The following is a 2,936-nucleotide window of genomic DNA, read 5'->3' on the forward strand; positions in this document are numbered from 1 at the left end:
CGCCGTCAGATCAGCATTCGCCATCAGAACAGCATTCGCCGTCAGATCAGCATTCGCCGTCAGATCAGCATTCGCCGTCAGATCAGCATACGCGTCAGATCAGCTACGCGTCAGATCAGCTACGCGACAGATCAGCTACGCGACAGATCAGCATTCGCCGTCAGATCAACATACGCGTCAGATTAACATACGCGTCAGATCAGCATACGCCGTCAGATCAGCATACGCGTCAGATCAGCTACGCCACAGATCAGCATTCGCCGACAGATCAGCATTCGCCGACAGATCAACATACGGGTGATTCTGTAAACGAGGAAAAACAAAAAGCAACTACAGGCTGTTCTGGAATCACCCTGCTGTACTTTATGTCTGTGGGTTTTATTTATTTATGTATGCAAACTGTGATCAAACAAACACCATTTTCTTTAGCTTACGTTGAGGGAAATCATTTGTTCCGCAGGAATTCCGATTTCTCCTAAAATGTTCCAACCCTAGAGAAGAAATGCGAACTTTGCTAAAGCCCACAATTGGTCAAAAACTTTAAAGACTAATTCTTTTTTAGGCAGTGAACACATCAGGGTTAGCGGGTCAAACTGCCAACAGTCGCAGATGTAAATGCACCGGAGAGAAGAAGACTCCAAACTAACCGGATTTAAGCGACTGTGTGGAAAATTAAATCAGAGGAAAATATTTTAAGTTATACCGAGGAAAATAAGAATCTGAACTTCCTGCTATTTTGAAACTCCTCCCACTTAGGAGGGTCTGAAATCGTCATCATAGGAGCATGTCCACTAAGAGAGACACAATCTAAAAAATCAAAAACATAGAAATCGCAAAGTATGATTTTATAACTATTTATTTGTATGATGCAGCTGCTAATAAGTATTTGAACACATGTCTGACCCTCAAAGACCCGTTAGTCTGCCTTCAAAACGTCCACCTCCATTTATTCTCCTAAATTAGATCTATAATAGATGCATAAAGACACCCGTCCATCCCATACAATCGGTAAGCATCCAACTGCTAACATGGCCCAGACCAAGAAGCTGTCCAGAAGACCCCAGAGACCAACCTGTCCTCCTCCACCAGGCTGGAAACGGCTGCAGGGAAATAACCGAGCAGCCTGGTGGAAAAAAGCTCCACACAACGGAAGAAGCTAAACATGGCTGACAATCTCCCTCAGACTGGGGCTCCATGCTAGATCTCACCTGCTGGGGTCTGACTGATCCTAAGGAAGGTCCACCGTTTCCATGGTTACTGTTGGTAATACACTAAGACGTCATGGTTAGTAGCAAGACTGGTCTGAAATGATGCATGGAAGGTTCCCCTGCTTAAAGCAGCACATGTCAAAGACCGTCTTTAGTTTGCCAATGAGCATCTGGATGATCCACAGGAGTCATGGGAGAAAGTCATGTGATCAGATGAGACCAAAATATAACTTTTTCATCAGAATCCCACTAACACCATCCCTACTGTGAAGCACGGGGGTGGTAGCATCATGCTTTGGGGGTGTTTTTCTGCACATGGGACAGGGTGACTGCACTGTATTAGGAGAGCATTGGGAGATTTAGGGGAGCAACCTCCTTCCCTTAGTTTTAGAGCAATGAAGATGGATGGAGGCTGGGTCTTCCAGCATCACAATGACCCAAAGCACACAGCCAGGATAACCAAGGAGGGACTCTGGAAGAAGCAGATCTAGGTTCTGGTGTGGCTTAGCCAGTCTCCAGACCTAAACCCAATAGAGAATCTTTGGAAGAAGCAACAGCCCAGAAACCTGACTGATCTAGAGAAGATCTGTGTGGAGGAGTGGGCCAAAATCCCTCCCGCAGTGCAAACCTGCTGAAAAACTACAGGACTACAACGGCAAATATTAACATTGATTCTCTCAGGTGTTTCAAATACTTATTTGCAGATGAATAATACCAAAAAAAAATTTTTTTTAAATCCTACATTTGCATTTCTGGATGTTTTTTTATGTCTCTAACAGTGGACATGAAGATGTGATGACAATTTAAGACCCTCCATGATTTCTAAGTAGGAGGACGTGCAAAATAGCAGGAAGTTCAAATCCTTATTTTCCTCTCTGTATAAAAGCAACCAGGAGGGATTGATTCAGGCTGCGACAGAGGAAGACTTTCATCTGGATAAATCTGGATTTGGGAAAGTTGGCAGCCTTTTGGAGAGCTTAGCATTAGCGGTTAGAGTTAGTCAAACTAACTGTGATAATCCCTGGATAAGGACTAAATCCACTTCAACATGTCAGCAAGTTAATTCAGTTCTAATGACAGCTGCTGTTTGTTCTTTCACTTCAAAATAAAATAAAGGAACAAGTATTCAAATAAAATGTTCCTTCCTAACAGAAAACAGATTTAATTCAATAGTTTAAAGTTTTTCAAACCAAAGATTTAGAAATCTCTGAATAATATTGATAAATAATCAAAACACTGCTTCTCATCAGTTGAAAAGTTGCTAAAAAATGACTGACGACATAGAAAAGTTTATTCAGATTGTGAGCGGATCTTTGAATGTATTCAAGAATTTCTTTTAGATTTTTGGAGTTGATTTGATTTAATAACTAAGCAATAACAATCTTGAAATAAAGCATCTTATTTCTAAAGCCATTTATGATCAGATGTTATGAAACATGGAAAGAAAGAAACTTCAAAGCCTTTGAAAAAAGGAAGGATAAGAGACTAAATCTGTCAAAGAACAAAGTTATTCTGTGAAAAGGTGTAAATTATTAATTACTTTATAAATTGTAAAGACATAAAATAGAAAACAGTGAACTTTATTAATATCCACACCTCTAATTAAAAAGAACTTAATATTAAGTTTTAAAAATATATATATTTTTTATTGTTCTCAAACAAATCCAAAGCAGGAAGTTTCTCTGTTGAAGATGAACCACAGGTGGAAATGCAGCGTTCCAGGCGGAC

General features: G+C 40.4%; 1 protein-coding gene across 1 annotated transcript in view; it reads right to left on the minus strand.

The window, feature by feature from the left end:
• Positions 1-2,936, minus strand: part of LOC107100634 (protein phosphatase 1 regulatory subunit 12A-like) — a 34,398-nt gene that overhangs the window by 10,317 nt on the left and 21,145 nt on the right. The window contains exon 2 of the mRNA XM_015399206.1: positions 243-303. Coding sequence (XP_015254692.1) covers positions 243-303 — 61 coding nt within the window. The remainder of the gene's footprint in view (positions 1-242; positions 304-2,936) is intronic.

This window comes from Cyprinodon variegatus, unplaced genomic scaffold (genome assembly GCF_000732505.1).
Source record: "Cyprinodon variegatus isolate N-32 unplaced genomic scaffold, C_variegatus-1.0 Scaffold994, whole genome shotgun sequence".
In the NCBI taxonomy this organism is placed as follows: domain Eukaryota; kingdom Metazoa; phylum Chordata; class Actinopteri; order Cyprinodontiformes; family Cyprinodontidae; genus Cyprinodon; species Cyprinodon variegatus.